Source organism: Micromys minutus (genome assembly GCF_963924665.1).
Source record: "Micromys minutus genome assembly, chromosome: 22".
Taxonomy (NCBI): Eukaryota; Metazoa; Chordata; class Mammalia; order Rodentia; family Muridae; genus Micromys; species Micromys minutus.
In genome coordinates, this window is record NC_137957.1 from 11,438,902 (window position 1) to 11,458,487 (window position 19,586).

Here is a 19,586-nt window from a genome sequence, read left to right on the forward strand (position 1 = left end):
ATTCAAATTACTACAGGGTATTACTGTGAAATTCATGGGAAGATACTCATAGTAGGCAAGTGCATGAAAAGGGTTTTCTATTTGTCCTTAACATGCACACTGTATTTTCTGGGAACTTTACAGAAAGTAACATTTTGGATCATTCTGTTACTTTGTTAACTTGAAAAGGTTGTTGGTATCAATGACTATCCTCACTGGTTACTTCTCTCTCTTCCTCTTCTTTTAAGATTTTACTTATTTTTATCTTCTATGTATGAATGTTTGCCAGAAGAGGGCATTGGGTTCCCCTGGAGTGAAAATTAGAAATAGCTGTTAGCTGCCATGTGGGTGCTGAGAACAAACCCTGGTTTTCTGCAAGAGCAGCAACTGCTCTTACCCACCGGCCATCTCTAACCCTAACTACTTTCTTCCCTAATTCCCAAGTGCACAGTGCTCTATTAGCTCCTCTTTTGCGTGCTTTTCTGGTTATATCATGAAGTCTTATAAATTAAGAAATCAAAAGATGCTTGTAGAGCCAGTTCTGTTACATTTCTCACTGTGTCTGTATAGATTGGATGACTGCGCTGTGTATACCCAGTGTGTTTTGAAGGGTTTTTTTTTTTGTTTTGTTTTTGTACTTTTTTATTACAGTTGATGGAAATACCTGGGCACAAGTAATTGCCTTATACCCAACGTTAGTAGAATGTATCACCTGCTCCTCCTCAGAAGTTTGTTCTGCTCTTAAAGAGGCACTGGTTCCCTTTAAGGACTTCATGCAGCCACCAGCATCCAAAGTTCAAAATGGAGAATCTTGAGCAGCTGTAGTACATGTGGAGGAAGAGATGCCCCAAGGAACGCCTTTGACTGGTGTAGAGGAAGGACGTTCTACTGAAGTCATTCTTGGCAGCCGTTGTTTGCCTTCTTTAAATTAAAGTGTAATTATCTGGGTACAGTAACTCATACGAAAGCATCCGTGTTAACAAAGGCTCCTGGAGGACTGAGCCTTGAGTGAGTTTGCTGGGAGGATGATGAACACTGCACCGTATCTGCTGCCATGCCTTCAGTTGGGGATCTGAAGTGAGCTTGTGTACAGTCTGTTGTGTATGTGTTAATGATGGACTTTTTACAAAGAAAGAAAAGATATTTCCATTCAGGTTTTTGAGGCTGGTGTTTTGCACCCTTTTTCAAGTACAGAATTGTGCTAAAATTTTATGCAAGGTGGTACTGTAACATTCCATACTATCTACAACCAGCCTTTGTGAGCAAAGGGAGAACTGATGTACTGTGTGTATAATAAATGGTACAGTTCTGTATAAAATAGCTGCATTTATTTAAAGTTTTGGAATATTGATGATGTTAAATGCTCGAAGCTGTATTTATTATTAATACAAATTTGTTTGCTTATGTTTTTACTTTTGATTTGCCTTCTTCTGGGGCAGATAAGCTTATCGTGTACTCGTACGGTTGGCCTCATGCTTTTTACATGCATGATTGGTGACAAGAAGGATCGTGTGAGCACAGCCGCAGAAGGTATGATTTGCTGACTTTGCACCTCTGAATTACAGGTCATAACGTTACAGAGACACATTGTAGCAGGATGATCAGATCATACCTCATTCTTTAAGCCTCTCTCTGAACTTTCATGTGTCTGTTTTTACACTTGCTGTCTGAATTTTAAAGACTTTTTATATCCTGTATTCCTATGGTTTCTTCCTGTGACATGTGTTGAATGACAGTGGAGGTGAGATGACTTCATATTTCATGAAACTTTGCCTGTGAGGTTTTGTTCTTCTCTGTGCTTCCTCTTCTGGGTTCCTCCCGAGAAGAACCCGCACCAAGCTGACCCATAAAATAAAGCTGGTGTTACCGGGCAAGCAAGAGTCTGGAGGCAGCCTGCATTTCCTAGAGCAGGGAGCTCACTGCTGGGAAGGGCTCCTGCTGCTCCTCTTCCTGCCCTGAGGAAGAAGGGAAGCTTCAGAGGTGTGGCCTCTCTTACAACACTCTCTTTGACCCAGCTCGCTGGGCTTTTATTATTATTATTATAATTCATTATGCTGTTATAATATTTTTCCAAGTTAAAATTTTATTTTATAAGTGTTGAAGACATGAAACATGTTGAAAACATTGCTATTAATAAGAAGTGATAGTGAGGTTAATATTGTTTTAATGCACTAAAAAGCTTTTGACTTTAAAGATTTATAAATTTTGGTCTCTCCAAAATAACCATAAACGTATAAGGTGGTGTTAGAGTTGAGTGATCAGTGAGATACATTTTGAGACTATTTTAATTATGTAATGATTTAATTTGCACTATATTCTGTATATGTGTGGCAAGGCCTATTTTGAAGGAATATTATTTTTACTCACATGAATCAATGAATTTCTATTTTATTATTTCACTTGAGGTTAAGGTAAAACATGGCATTTCATAGACTGTGCTGTCAGTGTTTTCTTAAAACTATAAAAAAATTACTCAAGCCGTGTATTTTTTATATTTTGATATATCCACTTGTGAATTAAAGAATAGGAATATCACCGATAAAGTATGAGTGGCAACATTTTGAAACTGTTGCCATGGGTTTCTATAAAGTGCAAGTGTCTGCTCGTGAGCAGTAACATCAATGAGTGTTCTCCTGCGAAGGTTATGTGTGAGTTGAGGGTCTACAAGCAAACACTTACATCAGGTAAATAATCTGTGCTAACGTGTATTAGTCTTCAATGTCATGCCGTATAGTTGAAGACATAAAAGTGTGATGAGTGTGCTCATGTACAGTAACCAATGCTAGTCTCAATGTCAAGCAGGCCACTCTCCTGGTAGAACAACAGGTCCCCCCCAAATCCCTCTCAACCCTTAAGGAATGAGTCCCAGTCACTAATGCTTTGGGGTCACACGTGCTTCTAGACTACATTTTCTGAAATGTGCTGGTCTCGGAGAGGTTAGTGCAGCGTCCTCGCCCTGTCGAGATGACCTGGGCTGCATGGGGTTGCTAGATACAAGGAACTCTCTAAAAGCTCCCACTGTGAAGCACTAAGTTAAATCACCTTCATTGCCTTCTGTCTCAGTGTAGAGTTTTAAATCTCAGACTGTATGTACTTGCATAGGTCATCTTTTGGGTTCCGGTAGTACAACCACTATTAAGGGAGACAGGGCAATTTTGTAGTGTCTTATCTCTTTACAATTAATCATAAAGTTTTGTATTACTGTATGCATTTTGCATACCATCTATTTAAAGCCTATTGTGTGCCAGAGCTAGAGGGGAACTTGTTAAGTCTGACTAGAAAAAAAAAAAAGCTTCTGTTTATATTTTTACTAATTAACATTGATGGTCTCTTTTGTTTCCTCACAGATTCTTATTCAGTCAGTACTTGCTACATTCTTTAAATTATGTAGAGCATCAGAGGAAAACAATAGAGAATTTATTTTCTTTGTGTTATCATAGTGAATAAGTCACTTTAAGTAACAGCCAATAGCAATTATTTGTCCTTTCTTTACAGTATTCAAGTGTTATATTTATCGTGAGTTTGGGTGAGCATTGGGCCAGTGGTCAGCTAGAAAACTGCAAGTGAACGAATACACTAGAGAACATCGGCAGTACGCCTTTTATAATGAAACGCTCATGACAGGCATGTCAATAGAAGGCACTGTTGAATACACTCCTCGAATGCAGAGTAATTCATGTGTATAATCAAATCTTTACGAGTTGACTAAGAGCCACTAAAATGGAACACTTTGAGGAAATACCTGATTGCCACTGAAATTAACTGGAAATCAAGATTAATGAAATAGATTAATGTCAGCCTCAGATTATTGTGGATTATACATTTTTCTAGGAAACTACCAGAGGTAGACAAAAACACTTTCTTCATAAGCACTCCCAGCAGCATACAGCGGTCTCCCTTTCTAGATTTGGCATTTTGGAGATACTTGTCGGAAGTATTACAGCTCACTATGCATAGTGTGCTACAAGCTGTCTTTATTAGACTGAACTGATTTTTGCTTCTTTGTCTTTAGTTATTCGTAAGAAGAACAGGAGTTATGTGACAAGCTGTATTACTGACTTACATATGGTGGACAGGTAGTTTTTAATCCTTTTGGCCATTTGAATTAAACATTTTATATCTCTGGAGAGAAGAGTGGTGCTTTTATTTTAATGTTGTTTTTGTAAATGGGAAAGTTGTGACTGTTCCTAATTTACATGCAAACCCTCTCAGAAGACTTGCACTGTGTTTAAGAGTCATGCGGATAAGCTGGACGTAGTGTCTCAGGCCTGTAAGCCCAGCACCCAAGAGGTTCCCATGAGGAGTCCAGGCCAGTGAGCACTTGACAGGGAGGCCCTGCTCAGAAAACAGCAGTGCCGAGTCTCCGAGTGGTGGGCAAAGGTTCTGCCTCCTAATTTGCCTTTAAGCAAACTCTCAAAGCTGCTGTTTTCCTACTTCCAAAACAGTGATGATGATGATCAGTTACTAATCTTTAGACAAATGCTTCATGTGAGCGCACTTGACTGCATAGTGACTCTTGGGCATGTGCCGGGGTTGTGTAGTTATACACTGTTACAGCCGAAGAGGAATTGACTATTTCTCTTCCTTTTTTTCCCCCATCCCCTCCTAAGTTACAAATTTACCTCACTTCCTCCTAACTTTTATCTCTGCAGTCCTCTATATCCTCTACCCATGCCCACCTGACAACGCTTTCATCCTGAGACAGACAGAGACCCTGCCAACGGCCTTTTTACTAATGAGATTTTACAAGTGCCTTCCACATCAGCCACCATTACCTTTTTACTGAACTGAAGTTCCCTGCCATTTTAAATAATGGACAGTATGAAGCAGTTCGAGGCTGTCGCCTGCTATATTTCTGAGTCTGTGATTCCGCTGCCAAGACACAGAATGTGATTGCTATAAATAAGTGGGTTCAGTAGCTAAACTGGGAACAGTTATGTCTATGCTGCTGGGAACAGCAGAACGATGCCACGTTTCTTTAAAATTTGTAGACATTTCTGTTGTGGCTTTTGGAGTGGGCTTGTTTTGGCTTTGGGGAGGATCCTGTTTGGGAAGGTAAACACTTTGAATGTGGATAAGTTTGTGTCATCTAAATCCGACGTCCTGTTGATACATACACTCTGGCTTCATGGAGTGTTCCAGTCAGTGCCGTTGTTTCTCTTTCCTCTGTCTGCTTTTCTATTCAGAGCAGTAGGTTGGGGGATGGAGAGATGGCTCAGTGGTCAAGGGCACTGTCTGCATTTTTAATTCCCAGCAACCATATGGTGGCTCACAACCATCTAATTCCAGTTCCAGGGGATCTGAAGCCCTTTTCAGTCCTGCCTGGCCACCGTGCACACAAGTGGCCTACCCGCAGGTAAAACACACAAACATAAAATTCAATCATATAGCTAGCAGTTTTGATTGAAGACCAGAAGGTTTTATCCTATTTCAGAGTCCTCCTGGAATGTTTTGGTATCTATTATTGCTCATGGTAACAGATGTCTTGAAGCATCCTCTGTTACACTGCTGAGAATGATGGGGTCTTTGAGTTGGAAAAGGAAAATTACTGAATTTTGAAGTCATTTTCAGTTGCTACAAATATCTTTACCTAAAATTTTACTTTAAACTAAAGCTGTAAACAGTGTAGCCATAAAAGACCTCTTAGCCATGTGGTTGTTTGCAAAGATACTGTAGTCTAAGAGCAATTACTACTCACTGTGGAGTTTCTCTGGGTGGAAGAAAGGCTGGGAAGAGATACTATTACAGTCTTACCCCGCTCGTCTAAAATAATAAGCTATTAAGATTTAGACCCAAGTGCAAATTCCATGTTCTTTGCAGCTTTCACTCCCCCTGTGTCATAGTTTTAGCACACAGCACTCAACTCTTTTCTCAAGACAGTTACCATATGGTGTTTATGTCAGACTGGATATATTTATCTCATTTTGCAAGATTCCTTTTTTAGCTCCCAACACAATCCTTGAAAGTAATACCATATCACCGTTTCTGTGCATGTTTCTTACAATTCCTCTGTTGTTGAGATATATCAGTTATGCAATATAATCAGAAAAGTCTCTTGGCTTCAAGTCATCTTGTCATCTAGGGTAGGTGTTTCTTCATAGCTCCATAGTTAAAACTGTTGTGCATAGACCCTCCCTCTGCATTCAGTTCCCACACAGATGAACCCACATGTCTTGTCCCAGTCCTACTGTTGACCTCAGCCATAGTCTCCTTGGTAAGTTCTGTCCGACCTGAGCGGTAGCCCCGCTTTCCTCCGGTGTGCCTTGTGCTTGCTCTCCCTTTCCTGTGAGGTTCAGAGCATCATTCACTGCAGCACCATTTCTGACTGCTGTTTTGTGTGCTCACAGTGTATTACGTAAACAGTCGATCTGGAAGAAACTACAAGGTGAAAGAGTGGAGAAATGGTTTTGAGATACTTGTTAAAGCTATTGATATATAAAGTGAAAAAAATGAATGTACAATTAAAAAAATATGTATCTCCCCATAATTGTGAGAATTTTTGAGAACCCAAGGTCCAGTTGAAAGTGTGCATCCCCTTGTGGGTTAGATTGTGGAAGAGCAGTTCTGAGCAGTTAGGACCTTGTGCCTGTTAAATAAAATACTTCCCGTTCCAGTCTGGCTTAGGCCTTGTTAGATTGTAAGAGTGTTGTTGCTGCTGCTGTTGTTGCTGTTTGTTTTTAATTTGGGGCAGCTGTTTTGAGACTGCCCATCTGTTTCAGTGCTAAACCATCCATCCACAGCTCAGATTCTCTTTCATATCTTCTTTACCAAGACACACAGGTGTAATTTCTGATCCTCCAGAGGCTGAGACAGAAGGAATTCTTAATTCTGATCCAAGGCAGGGAGGGAAGAAAAACGGAAATTCCTGCTCTGAGAAGCAAAACCATGAGAAAACTCCTATATTCCTTCGTGTGCAGTAAACTTGTAAAACTGTCGCTGTGGAGGGCTTGAGGAACATGGCGTTTCTCCTCCTTTAGTCCTTACAGTTGGAAGTTAAAGGTTGGACCACTCTACACACGAGGACAGCAAAGTTCAGAGGTCACTCTCTAAAGTTACAACCTAAATCAATGTGGCTCAATTCAGGACTCATTCTTTGAACTATAAATGGTTGCTAGTAAAACCATTTCAGTGCATTAATATCTTACTGAAATAAATGGATGTTTCTGCCACTTGCATTTGGGATAAATATACATGAATATTAAAAGAACTTAAAATATTGAGAAGTTGTATAAGAACTAACCTGTGTGAGCTGCATGGGATTTTTCCCTGGTGCAGGTCTTAAACATTTGTGTAAAGCATCTGTTTGTATCAGCATTAGCAGAGTGGTTAAAAGACCGAGAGTCTACCTAAATTCAGTTCTTGTTGTTGGCTGAATCTGTTACCTGAGCAAGTTAACCAACCCATCCTGGTGTTTTTGTCTATGAAATGGAATTAATAGTGATGATTAATGCATGGTTATTAAATATAATTTTACAAGGAATTTTAGAAAGCATTGTGCCTGCCCTTGGCAGTTTCTCAGTTGTGATAGAAATAAAGCACACTTAGCACACATAGTTCAAGACGTGAGCAGGGAACCAGAGCAGCCTCTCCCTTGTCTTTTACTGTACGGCCATCAAGTGAATCTCTAAGTGTCTCCTTGTCATGTGACTGCAGTTACCAGGGGACATTATAGCTAGATGAAAAACCTTATATCTCAATAATGCTGAGTGAAGTGTAATCAAGTTCTGGTGTGTCAGTAACAGGGGTGTGCCTGCCTCCACCCTTCAACAAAAACAGATTAAAGAGATTACTAACCCTCCATGGTTCAGGCTAATGCTGCTATTCAAAAGGACGACCGGAAAAAGAGGCTGAATGTGGAACTTTCCGTTTTGATGGCTAGGAAGTCTGCGTCTACAAACTGTAGGATGTGGGGAGATACTGATAAAGATGGAAGAGGTGGGCTTGGTTTTTTCTTCTCTTTTTTGAAGATTTAATTGTGTGTATATGAGAAAGGGTATGTGTACCGGAGTGTCCCTGGAAAACCTGGACCTGCATACAGGTCCTCAGCAACATCTTTCCAGCACTAAGGGAAGGTTTGTGTTTTTAGTAGAACTGGAAACGGTGAGTTTTGGTGTGGTGGGGGTGGGGGAAGGAACTGAAACCTACTCAAACTCCTTAAAGGCCAAAAACTTTGGAAACCAAAACTAAGGAAGCTAAATCTACGTTCTGTGTAAAGTATAGGTGGCGACAGAGAGCAGGGCAAGCAGCTAGGGTTAGTTTTCCTGCCTCAGAGGATCCGGGTGCATCACCCTAGCACTGCAGAGGCGGGCAGACGGAAATAGTTGCAAGTTGTAAGGAAACCAGGGCGAGATCGGGAGGAAATGCCTCGAAGGGGGAGTTAGGGTGAATTAGGTAGACTCTAAATATTTGGATGTTAATGATGGAGAATATTGGTGACAGTACAATCTGTGGATAATTCTATTGATGTTAGATTTGTCAGAGATAAATCAGTGCAACAGCTAGACCAGGGTTGGTTAGCAACTTACCTTTTAGACCAAATGCACACTTGATAGCCACTTTAAAAACCCAGTGGCCAACAAACTCGGTAAGCTGCAAGATAACATGATCCACTGTGCAGCAGTTGGCCCCGTCAGTATTTATTAGGAAAGGATGCTGTATCGGTGCAGCAGACTGTAAATGAGCATTTCATTGCAACTATGTTACACAAGCACTCACATGTAAAATGTTAATTAGGAATAACTGAAATAAACATTTGAGATGGCTTTAAATACTAAGATTAGTATTAATACTGAAATCTGTCCGTAGCATAAACAGGCAGGTAATTTGAATATGTATGTATAAAACATGTGGGCGGGTTGATAAATTTGAAACTTTGTAAAGAAATTACTTGGGTCCTGTCTATTGTGTAGTAAAAGTTATGTTAGTATGGGCTCCATGGGCTGTTGTACTAAATTGTACTGGACTGGGTCGGAGTGAGTCTCCAAAATGAACTAAATATTTGCGCTCGAATGTGGTTTTACCAAATTCTGCTCCAGACGTTTGCGATCTGGCTGCTGTGAAAGGATTAAAGTCTAGAGAAACTTCCCAGATTGCAGCCGACTATACTCATTTCTCTCACCATTTTGTACTTGTTTTGACTAATGGGACTGCCAGAATCACTGAAGACAGGCAGATAAATGCGAAGTTCAGATACCATCCCCCCTTTTAGCACATGGAATCTACATTTGAAAAAAAGGGGGTGGGCATTCGTTTATGTGGAATTCCAGTTTAGCAAGACATCCTGTATTTTATCTAACATCTTAGAGACTTCTAAAAACAAGCAAAAAAAAATCTTTAACAAAACCCTGTAAATAAGGAGCAAAACGAAAAAGTTAACTGGGCCACACGGATGAGAAGCCCCACTGCAGTCGGCCCTCTTCCAAACCTTGCCTAAAAATAGGGAGAAGGCAGGCGCCCCACGTCCCGGGAGCCTGCGCACTAGACTCGCGGGCACAGCTTTCCCGCCAGTTTCTGCGGCGAGCAGCTGCGGCCGCGCCGGGGTGGAGCGCTGCGGGCCGGGCGGCCAGAGCGGGGAGGAGGTGCCGGAACTTTCCCCGCCGGCCGGGGCGCAACGTGGCCTGCCCGCCGCCATCTTTACTGCTCACGCCGGGAGCCCCGGGGCTCCGCCGACCGCGCCGAGAGGACGGAGCGCAGCCCGAGGGCCCTGCAGGCCCGGGCGTGCGGCAGGAGTCCCCGCCGGTGGCCGGCTTTCCCGCGAGCCCGGAGGCTCGCCCGGGCGGTGAGCGGGCGCGGTGCCCCGGATGTAAAATGGCGGCGGGGGGCGGCGGCGGCGGGCGGTCACGTGGTAGGAGCGCGCCAGCCTCTTTAAGGAATCTCTATGGTTCACCCGGCTGCAGTGGAGCGGGAGCGCGAGACGGGGCGCGCGCGGAGCCGCCAGGGTCCCCTGGAGGGTGCGGGGCGCGTCCGCGGGGACTTCCGGGGTGCGACGCGGCGGGCGGGGCGGCGTCGGAGCCGCGGCCTGGCGGGCGAGCGCGGCTCGGGAGGGCGCGGCCGGCGGATCGGCGGGAGGGAGGGAGGGAGGGAGCCTCCGCCCTGGGGCGCCCGGCCGCCGAGAGGAGGACGAGTCGCCGCTGCGCTCCGCGTGGTCCGCCGGCTCCCACACCATGGCCCTGGCTGAGGTAGTAGTTTGTGCTGTTGGTCGGGTTGTGACATTGCCCGCTGTGGAGATAACTGCGCAAGCTACTGCCTTGCTAGTGCTGGTGATGCTCAGCGCCGCGGAGGACAATGGCCGGGGATCCCCCTTTGTTTTCCGGGGCGCGGGGACCGTTAGCTGCCCGCACTCCCGCCGGGGCTGCGGGCCGGGGCGGCGGCTTCCGGAGCCCGGGGGATGAGCGATGCCTTCGGAATTGCTCCCGGGGAGGAGGAGAGGAGCCGCGGAGGACGCGGCACAACTTTCCGCCTCGGATGCTTTTTAACTCGTGCAGGGTTTTAGTTTGTCTGTTGTGGGGTTTCGTTCTTGAGGTGCACGGCGGAGTGGGCGAGCGGCTCGGCGATGCACAACCGCGGTCGCGGTCAGAACAGTCAATGCTGGAATTCCAAACTTTTAGGTCTTAACGGTTTTTCTGTTTTTTAATCTGGGTTACTGCATGGCCGCTGCGTCTAAGAGTTTAAAATGTAAGCCTAAAGCAAAGTCGAGTTTCCGTTTTAATTGTTTATAACTCCTTAAATGGGGGCTGGCTGACTTTATAGTTAAATGCATCGTTCTGATCTTCTTTAAATATATAAAGCTAAATAAATTCTTTTTACTGAGTGCTGTGTTTTTGTTTTTTTTCTTTTAGTTTAACTTTGGAAGTTCGGATAGCCATGCTGGTGTGGGGGAGGGTCGGCCTTAGACTTTTAAGTTAATAGGCTTCTTTATGTCTGCATTTTATTAAAGGCGAGTGGATCAGAGTTGGAAGTACGGCTTCCAAGAGACCCGAGTGTTAACGTCTAATGACTTAGCCTTTGATTCCTGACCTCTATTAGGAAAGTACACGTTTTGTGGAGAAAGTGTAGTTTGGATAATTAGTGAAAACTACCCAGAACTCTATGTGGAAGAACTTGTATTTTCTCCAAGAGGAGAAGTCAGAGGGTAAGTTACAGTTCTTAGGCTTTTCCAACGGTCCTGTTTGATTTATGCATAATGGTTTTAATGCGGTATAGTAACTTTCTGTGGCACCTTGATGCTTTTTTTAAAGGCAATTGCTAAGAAAAATACACGGAGGAAAAAAATGTTGAAGCCAACTCAATCTCTTGTGCCTTTCTAGAGGCGTTTGGTGCTTCTGTAATTCAAAAGTGATGTAATGCTTTCCCCGTGCTTAGTTTTAAGTCTCGACGGCACCCTTGATATACTTTCATCAGGATGGGGACACCTCGCTATAGGAAGGACAATGAACCATGAATTTCAACAATTCAGGCAAGACTTCAACGCTGGCTTTAGGCTTGCTTTTCTCCATTGCGCAATGTTAAGTTGAGGGCTCTTAAGCACTTCTTTTTTAGTGACGAAAATAGTAAATCTTCATTTGTGGGGAAATTGATCTTAAAATTCTAACTCTACTCCAGTTTCGTTTTTCCAGAACTCTCCTTTCAAGTAAATGAGCCTGCAACATACTGTTAACATTTTTACGGTGAAGCAGTAGATGCTGTTGGATTCAGTTGGTAATCCTGAATTCTCACTTGTTCCCTGCTGCCCGCAGAGAGCACACTATTGTCAGCTCTCTGAGTGCTTCCGTGTTTCTGCCTAGTCCCGGAGGGATGCTCCTCCCACACTTCCATTTCTCTTCTTGCTTTAGAACTGCACATGAGCTTCTCACTTTTGAGTTCTCTGTGGCCATAACTACCAACTATTTTTACTGTTGACAGGCTTCCAGCAGGGTGAATTTACCTAACAAAAATACAGCTTTACGAGTCAGCACTGATGACATTTACTAATGCAATTAACTTTTCTGTTAAAGGTCTACTATCAGACCTTTAAGTCATCTGTAGTTTGTACAAAGCCATTGATGGGAAGGATAAGACAGTGTTTTGAACACCCTTCTCAAGCACTAAACCAAAGAGGATAGGCTGTTGTGATGATGAGATTTTAGCAAATACCGTGTCCAGTTGGAAGTAGCGGGATGTTTTGGGAGTTAGGGGTGTACCATGTGGAGAAGATGACCAGGGCACATTATTGCTGCCTCAGTGTCCCTGATTGCTAATTGTTATAAGGCATGTTAACATAATTACCCTCTGGCTGGTGTGGAGAACATCTTTGTATTGTAGAATAGCCCCCCAAAAACATTGCCAGAGGTGCCTAAGAGCAGAAAATAGCTCTGGACTGTAGAACACAGATGCCAGGAAAGCTGTGTGATCTCCTAACTGTACTTCCTCCTCCTGTTCATTATTCCAGCGCCTGTGTGTTGGCCCGACAGAGGCACTAGACATTCTCGCCAAACAGTCTCCCTTATTTCTGCACCCAGAAAGCAAATGGAGTGATCATCCTAAAGAAGCGAATTACATCCGGTTAATGCTATCCAAGAGCTGAATGTTATATCACAAAATCTAAAAAGATATTGGTGCCACCAGTCACTAAGTCATTAAGCAAGAATGTTACTTGTGTGATCAGTGAAAACTCAGAGTGCTTTGGTCAGAGTACCTGCTAGGCACCACAGGAAGCAAAGTAGTACCTCATTCCTGCCCCAAGGGACAACCAAACACGCTGGTGTGTATAGGAATCAGAACGTGGATGCAGAAAAACACTGATGACCTTCTTGATTGGCATTCATGTGCTAAAAGCTCTGGAGAGTTCTGTATCACTTGGAGTAGTTGAGTGAGTTATTGAAATCCTGGAGACGCTGTAGTTGTTAACTTATTACCGACTTAAATTTCCTGAATAGTTAGATATGTCGGTACATACAGTATACACGCTATATACTATAAGGATGTGTATATTCGTTTTCTCTATTCAAACATTTTCAGAAACTAGGCCACTCATTTTGAGTTGGTTTCAAATCCTTAGTTTTATTATACTATAACTGTATATTACTGTATAAACCAGGGTTTCTTAAGATGCCAGTGTGCTCATGTTTACAGGGTAGCTCAGACCACTTGGATAAAGTTGCTGTGGTGTTAGGTGAACACTCTCAGCTGCTTTCTGGCTGAATAATAAAGTCTGAGTGTTTTGTTCACTTAGAATGTAACTTCGAATGAGGTGTCTAGCTGTGGGGGAGGGGTAGTGCTTGAATCTATATTTATAAACTCAGCAGTAACATGTAACTGGTATAACAGTACAGTGACAGACTGTGGGAAGATAAGTAAGATGTGATGGTAAATAAAAAATCTTTTTTTTTTCTTTATCAAGTCAGGGTCTCTGTGTATCCCTGACTATCTTAGAACTCACTTTGTAGACCAGGCTGGCCTCAAACTCTCGAGAGCCACCTGCCTGCCTCCCAAATGTTGGGATTAAAGGTATGTACCACCTGGCTAACTTTTTTTTTCTTTATTTTTAGAAACAGATGTACATATTGTTAACTAAGAGTGTGAATTGTCCGAGCATTAATCCTAACTGCATTCCTTTTTGTTGTTGTTCCCATTTTGAGACAGGTTTTTGCCATGTGGCCCTTGCTGTCCTTGAATTTGAGAGAATCACCGGCCTCTGCCCCCCAGAGTTCTGAGATTAAAGACCCATTTCATTTTTAGCAAGTGAATAGATCTTATCCTGGTAGATACCTGTGTTATCTTGGTATCTGGTACACTCTGGGTAGTAGAGTTGTACATTGAGTTCTTAAGTCACTGTTGTGTTTATATGCTGATGAAAACACATTTTCCCCCATTATTAAATCCTATCCCTGGCCTATTTGTGTTTTTTATTCAAACCCAAGTTCTACTTTGGTGGCTTCTGAAGGGTCCTCAATCCAGAATGTGTTGATATTGTGATTGTATTGGAGATAAAGACCGGTTTCTTTTGTTTATTGGACATGGTAGCTTACACTGTAATCCCAGCACTAGGGAGGTAGAGGATACTAGATCAAAAGTTCAGCTTCTCCGCTATATAGTCCCTCTTGGATTACATAATACTGTGTTTTAAAAAGAAATTATTCCCACCAAAGTGAATAGCACAGCCAGGGATGCTTATACATTTACAGAAGACCTTACAGAGCTTCATGGAGTTGTGGAGGTGTCAGACTGCCTTACGGAGAATTTCTGCCCTGCCTGTCCTAAGTGCTAAACACTGAAAAAGGCCACAGCACCCTGAATAGTGTGGAGGGTTAGGGAAGGCATCTCCGAGACTTCAGAAGTGTTGCATTATTTTAATGGAACCATCTATGGGCCTTTTTGGGCTTAGGGAGATGGGACAGCAGGTATGAGCACCAGTTGCTTTTGCAGAGGACTTGGGCTCAGTTCCTAGCACGCACACAGAAGCTCGAAACCAACTATAAATCTAACCCCAGGGGGTCTGATACTGTCTTCTGGACTCTGCAGATATTACACATACATGGTGCACAGACACCGGTGCAGGCAAAATGCCCATATGGTTGTCCTGGTACTTTCTGTGGAACAAGCTGACCTTAAACTCAGAGATCCCCCTGCCTCTGCCTTCCCAAGTGCTGAAAATTCAAGGGATATGTTGCCATGCCTTAGCTTGAAATAAATGTTTTAAGATTAATTTTCTATAATGGTGCTTTTTTTTTTAAACCTTTCTCTTTTGGGGTGTGCATATTAAAGAATTAGCCATTAATAGTGGCAAAAGCTTGGTGTTACAGGTGCGCATACTCAGACTGAATGAAAACCTTGGGCTTGTGTTACTAATGTGGGGCAGTTGGTAAAGGAAGGGTCAGATTGTTCTATTTTTGTAAAGTTTGTACTTTTTCATAACTTTTAAGCAAAAAAAAAAAAAAAAAAATGAGAGTCCTGTGGTTGAAGAAAAACAAAGAGAAACGAAAACATGTAAGATTATACAAATTAGGGGCTGGAGAGATGACTCAGCACTTAAGAGCACTGGCTGCTCTTCCAGAGGATCCAGGTTCCATTCCCAGCAGCCACATGGTGACTCTCAACCATCTGTAAGTTCAGGTCCTTTCTGACACCCTCTTCTGGCCTCCACGGGCAGCAGGCAAATGCATGCTCTTACACACACACACACACACACACACACACACACACCCCGTAAGCAACAGGTGAGCGTGAAAGACCTGTCTATATTGATCTTATTGGTTTTACCTGTTGACAAGGTACCATGGCTTATAATTCTCAAAATCAAAAAGACCGTGTTTAGAACTTGTACTGGATGCTTGTGTAAAATGCCTTAATAATTTTCCACCTTTGGGTCTATTTTGCTGGTTCCCTAGCCATATTTGCATACTTTAAAATTTGTTCTTAAAAGGTAATTGGTGTACAGAAAGAATTTAATTTTTTTGTCTCTTCCCCCTCCCCCCAGCTGCGTCAATACTTGGTTTTGTTTATCCCTGACAGCCATGTGGGCTCCCGGGCCCTCCCTAGACACAAGCCCTGGGAACCACCATTGCACCTGTAAATGAGGCAGCCTTTACCTCCCCGTGCCTGGCTTATGCAGTTAGCCAGGACAGTTGACACAGCGTCTTCTGCTTTAGCCCAGTTGTTGCCAAGGACAAAGTGCTTTTCTTTGTGAATATCTCACTGCAGTCATTCTATGTTTCTGTGTATAAATGTTATCTTCGGCTACTTTTCGTGTGTTTTATTCGTGTGGTGGAGTCCCCACTTATATAAGTTAATTTGTATTAACTGTACCGTTATTACTAGTCTAATAATTAAACATTTGCTATTCTTTGGATGTAGCGGCACTAATGACTTTATAATATATAAAACCAGCAGTTTGCTTTGGGTGACAAGAAACCATGGTTTTACATATTGCTGATGGCAGGAATCATGCTACTGCCCTGCTCTCTCTCTCTCTCACACACACACACACACACACACACACACGTAAGCAATACGTTTTATTGAAGGAGTGAGTGTGCGTGCCGTTCTCTTTAATGCAGAGACCTTCCCTCTGACTTTACCTTTGTACCTCTTCCTCTGCTTATGTCGGTGAGCTATAGTCTGGACTTAGGTTATAAATGTAACGGTGACCTTGTCCTCTAAATACATGGGCATTTTCTGTTAATCCTGGGCCTCATTTGTCTAATTAATGTGTGCATAGGACTTTCTGCTACTACCATCAGTCTTCGGGTCCTCTATCATCTGACAATACCTATAGAAACAGCAGGAACGGCGGACCCCTTGGTTTGCAGTGTGGGAGGAGAGTGCTGTCCGCACCCAGCGGGAAGGCGAGCCCACAGGAGCTGCAGCGTTAGGAACTCGGTGGCTGGAGTGTGACACAGATGCTCAGTGGCGTTGGGCAAGAAACGGGTACACCCGAACAAGACGTGGGAAGACCTGTCTGCCTGTGTCTACCGGCTCCGTTCCATTTCCCTAAGCCCCCTAACACCACCACTGAGAGCCCAGAACATGAGGAAGACATTTTAGACTCAAACCAATTCTTCCCGATCTCCGTGAGCCTGTGGGGTCCACGATGGAGGAATTCACTCATTCCTTAAACTAAATCTTGACCTCTTCCCTCATTGACAGGGAACCAGAACTGCTCTGCTCCCATGATTGTGTTCTCATTAAGTCAGGCCATGAACAGGGCTCCAGAAAGCAGAAGGTCCCCTCACTGCTCCCAGGAAATCCGAGAAACCTGGGCCAACATAGATTATCCTTAAACTTAGTTTGCAGGTTTCTAAGTGACCTGGACAATTCGGCCCACGGTCCATCCTTTTTACCTTAACATAACTTTTTGTCCCTATTATTAAGATTATTTTGATTTTCAACTAGTGGTCTGTGATAAAAACACTACCCCTTTGCTCCCAGAGTAAGTCGATTGGATGTAGAAAGGCAAGTGTGTCGTAGGTGCTACTGTGGGGCAAGCAGTGGTCTTCAGACACACGGTTTGTGCACAGCTGCACTGCCGAGCTCTGCAGGTGAGTCAGTTGAGGTAGCTGAGTGGAAGGCTACACTGAGTGACAGTTTTGAAGGACTAAGATTTAATGAAATGGCAGCTATGAAGTTGATAGAAAGGATATAAGCCAATTTCTAACAGAATTTGGGGAGTGGGGACAAAGATGAATATGGGGCTGCTGCATCCCTGGGCAAGCTTTGTGAACCGTGTTCACGACAGCATTCATCTGAAGTCATGCACAACGGCACAGTCCTGTAACCCAGCTCTCGGAAGAGAGATTCCCCTGAGGTAGGAAGATCACAAGTTCAAGGCCACGCTGCATCCGGTTGAGCTCCATCTTTAAACAGTTGTGTACTAACAGATGATGGCTAAGATGTAGCTGCTGCCCTAAGGACATTATGTAGCTAAGGAAGCTAGCACGTGAGGACAAACTACTTCCTGAAGTCTCCAGAGAATACCTGGCCAGCTAACCTTTGTTGAGGGGGAGGGGCACGTCGATTTCCTTTTCCTCTGTCAGTGGTATTTATCTGTGGTTTCCGTCACCCCACCCTGTCCCTGTGGGCTCCACCACCTTTTGGCCTAACCAAAGGCTCCGGATACTTGCTGGTATCTTACTGTCACGTGGACTCTGAATTTAGTTATTTCTTTTTTAAAAGATATCTCACAGGCTAGGTAACAGATAAGAATAGTGCTAGAGGGAGGACAAACTCTTTTCCGTGGAGGTACGTACGCCACACCTGAGTCTTCTGTGACTATGGCTCTGAAGCCACCACTCAAGCCAGGACCTGTTCCTTCTACTGACCGCTGCTGTGTTTAAGGGCTACATTGCAAAGTGAGAGACCATGCTACTGTCTGGCTGCTTTCTGTGGTCTAGAAACCTCCAAGAAATTTCAGAGTCTAGTTTGTCTTTTGTCTCCCATAATCTGTGTGTCTGTTCTTATCTGATTATAATAAAATAAATGTCCACAGCAGTTTTTGAAGAGAAGGAGGAAGCCTTGTGAAAGGAAAGGGACCTGGGACAGGGAAGGGTGTGGGGGGCTACCTGAATTGTTTTCTCTTGAAAAATGAATATGTACGTAGAATTATGTGAATTAGTAAATATGTATGCCACACACACATAAAACCGCTGTTGTTATGTGACCCCTAAATAATACTAGTTTTAGGTAGGGTGTTATTGCTGTGAGCAGACACCATGACCAAGGCAACTCTTCTTTTTTTTTTTTTAAAGAGATTTATGTATTTATTTTATGGGAGTACACTGAAGCTCCAGACACACCAGAAGAGGGCATCAGATCTCATTACAGACGGTTGTGAGCCACCATGTGGTTGCTGGGAATCGAACTCAGGACCTCCGGAAGAGCAGACAGTACTCTTGACCACTGAGCCATCTCTCCAGAGTCCCCAAGGCAATTCTTAAAAAGGGCAACATTTAATTGGGGCTGGCTTCCAGGTTTGGAGGTTCAGTCCATTATCATCAAAACAGGAACATGGCAGCATCCAGGCAGGCATGGTGCAGGAGGAGCTGAGAGTTCTACATCTTCTTCTGAAAGCTGCTAGCAGAAGACTGGCTTCCAGGGAGCTACGATGAGGGTCTTAAAACCATACCCACAGTGACACACCCACTCCAACAAGGCCACACCTTCTAATAGTGCCACTCCCTGGGCCAAGCAGAAGCAGACCATCGTAAGTAGCTACTTACAGAGGTAAAATAAATTTGAGAGATCACCTTATTTTGAAGGACTGGATCCAACAGCAGCTTAGCTGTGCCCTGTACAAGCCTGGGGAAATGCTTCCTTGCCATACCTCAGGAAGGTTTTTGTATGGTGTTAGACCATGCGTCTTACTGCTGGGATGCACACTCCTTAAAAAAAAAAAACAACCACACCAATCTCTCGGGTAAACTGAATTCTGTCACCAACATCTTCCCATCAAGTAAAAGCTTGCAAACCTTTAATAGAAAAGAGACGGCCTAACTTTGGGAGTGAATTGATTACTAACTGAGTTTAATTCACAAAAGGAATTTCCCCTAATATTTAGGCTACTGTTGGCCTTGACTTTGTTTGGATTTAATTATCGTTTTTAATTGGTTTGATCAAATGCTGAATTTGAGTTCAAAGACACATTTCCCCAGAGAATGTGATGGGGGGGGGGGCTAAGTAAATAATGGGAGATCAGAGACTCCGGGTTTTGCAGAGCAGTGTTCTCCAGTCTGCTTAGCAAGAGGTGTGTGAAGAGCGCCTTTTTGTTCTTGCTGTTTTTGTACAAGATTGAGTGATTCCCCGTTTCTACTTTGCGTCTTTTTCTTTGTTCAGTTCATTTCTTCCCTCTTTGTTTTTTGCTTCGTTTCCTCATTTCTTATTAAATAATTTATGGCTACCTTTTGTTTATTTTTTTTAATTACATTTATTTATTTCTGCTCCAGGAGAGGAGGCCCACATGCTACTGTGTGTCTGTGTGTCTGTGTGTGTCTGTGTTTGTTGCTAAAGGGACAAACTTGGGAAATCAAATTTGGATGACCAGACTTGGTGACAAGTGCCTTTACCCACTGCATAGTTTGACCAACCCTGTGGCTACATTTTAGAAAAAAAGGTTGTACACCCATTACAAGGGTGTA

General features: G+C 43.3%; 1 protein-coding gene across 2 annotated transcripts in view; it reads left to right on the plus strand.

Annotated features, from left to right (window-relative positions):
- Nucleotides 1–4,111, plus strand: part of MON2 (MON2 homolog, regulator of endosome-to-Golgi trafficking) — a 70,891-nt gene extending 66,780 nt beyond the window's left edge. For both annotated transcript variants that reach the window (XM_080935360.1, XM_080935361.1), the window contains one exon: nt 631–4,111. In XM_080935360.1, the coding sequence (XP_080791486.1) occupies nt 631–794 (164 nt within the window). In that variant the 3' untranslated portion in view covers nt 795–4,111. The remainder of the gene's footprint in view (nt 1–630) is intronic.
- Nucleotides 4,112–19,586: the final 15,475 nt, after the last annotated feature.